The sequence below is a fragment of the Myotis yumanensis genome, unplaced genomic scaffold, assembly GCF_028538775.1.
Source record: "Myotis yumanensis isolate MYYU_CA2020_CCGP unplaced genomic scaffold, mMyoYum1.0.hap1 SCAF_16, whole genome shotgun sequence".
In the NCBI taxonomy this organism is placed as follows: Eukaryota; Metazoa; Chordata; class Mammalia; order Chiroptera; family Vespertilionidae; genus Myotis; species Myotis yumanensis.
The window spans coordinates 32,731,476-32,733,180 of NW_027223767.1; the positions used below are offsets into that span (position 1 = coordinate 32,731,476).

General features: G+C 52.8%; 1 protein-coding gene across 1 annotated transcript; it reads left to right on the forward strand.

Annotated features, from left to right (window-relative positions):
• The first annotated feature begins 655 nt into the window (after nt 1-655).
• Nucleotides 656-1,264, forward strand: LOC138994392 (transmembrane protein 223-like). The gene has a single exon (XM_070394277.1). The coding sequence runs from the start codon at nt 656-658 to the stop codon at nt 1,253-1,255; it is 600 nt and encodes a 199-aa protein (XP_070250378.1). The 3' UTR covers nt 1,256-1,264.
• Nucleotides 1,265-1,705: the final 441 nt, after the last annotated feature.

Consider the following 1,705-nt stretch of genomic DNA (forward strand, 5'->3'; position numbering starts at 1 on the left):
CAAGGAAGGAAATACTATATATAAAAATGCCTGCCCAGTTGGCATGGTTCAGTGGTTGAGCATCGACCCATGAACCAGGTAGTGGGCTCATCTCCAGTAGGAGGCCTGCAGGAGGCAGCCAATCAGTGATTCTCTTTCATCATTGATGTTTCTCTCTCTCTCATCCTCTCCCTTCCTCTCTGAAATCAATATATATATATATCTTTTTTAAGAAAAAAATAGTTTCTTTTAATGTTTTTATTTATTTCAGAGAGAGGAAAGGAGAGATAGAAACAGTAATGATGAGAATCATTGATCTGCCCACCCCACACTGGGGATCGAGCCTGCAATCTGGGCATATGCCCCGGCTGGGAATCAAACCGTGACCTCCCAGTTTATAAGTCAATACTCAAAACACTGAGCCATGCCGGCTGGGCAAAAAAAAACCATATTAAAAACAAACAAACAAACAAAAAACCTTCTAGCCCTGGCCAGTGTGGCTCAGTTGGTCGAGCATCGTCCTGTGCACTAAAAGGTTGCTGGTAGAATTCCCGGTCAGGGCACGTACCCAGGTTTTGGGTTTGGTCCCCAGTCGGGGTGCATATGAAGGCAACTAATTGATGTTTCTCTCTCTCTCTTTCCCTCTCCCTGCCTCTCTCTCTAAAATCAATAAGAGATGGCGGCACCTGGGCGGCGGTGGCTGGTGGGGCTGCTCGTGGCGGTGCGGGGCTTCCCCGCGCGCCAAACCCTGCACGAGTGGGCCACGGCGCGGGATGTGCTGCTCTTCGAGCACAAGCCGGGCCGCTTTTTTGTGGTTCTGGGGCTCTTCTGCGCTGGCCGTCTTCTGGGCCTTCCTGGCCGGCGCGGCCTTGGCCGGACCCCGGTCCCCGCGCAGCCTCCGGATGCGGAGATTCCAGACCCCGGCCGTGTGGACGTGCGCTCCGCGCTCTGGCGCTACGGCCTGGCCGTGGGCTGCGGGGCCATCGGTACCCTGGTCCTGGCCGCTGGACTTCTCTTCTCCCTCCGCTCTGGTTCGGTGATACTGCAGGCTGGAGGGAAGCAGGTGACCCTCACCACTCACGCCCGCTTTGGCTTGGGTGCGCAATTCACTGTTCCCTTGAACCAAGTATCCTGCGTGGCCCACCGGGGTGAAGTCCCTGCCATGGTGCCTCTAAAGGTCAAAGGCCGACGCTTCTACTTCCTCTTGGACAAAGCTGGATATTTTCCTAACACAAAACTCTTTGACAACACTGTGGGTGCCTACCGTAGCTTGTGAAAAAGCCACCTGGGGATACTCGCCCCTCCAGGAGGGGAATAAAAACAACCTTTAGGTCCTGCCCAGTGTGACTCGGTTGAAACATTGTCCTAGTGCATGGAAAGATCTTAGGCAGGCAGGTGGCTCAGTGGTTAAGCATCAACCTATGAACCAGGAGATCACAGTTTGATTCCCCATCAGGGCATATGTCCGGGTTGCAGGCTCAATCCCAGATCATGCAGGAGGCAGCCCATCAATGATTCTTTTTTTTTTTTTTTTCACTTTTTAAAAACATATTTTTATTGATTTCAGAGAGGAAGGCAGAGGGTGAGAGAGATAGAAACATCAATGATGAGAGAGAATCATCCATCGGCTGCCTCCTGCACGCCCCCACTGGGGATCGAGCCCACAACCCAGGGGAGGGGCCCTTAACCAGAATAGAACCTGGGACCCCTCAGTCCACAGGCCAAA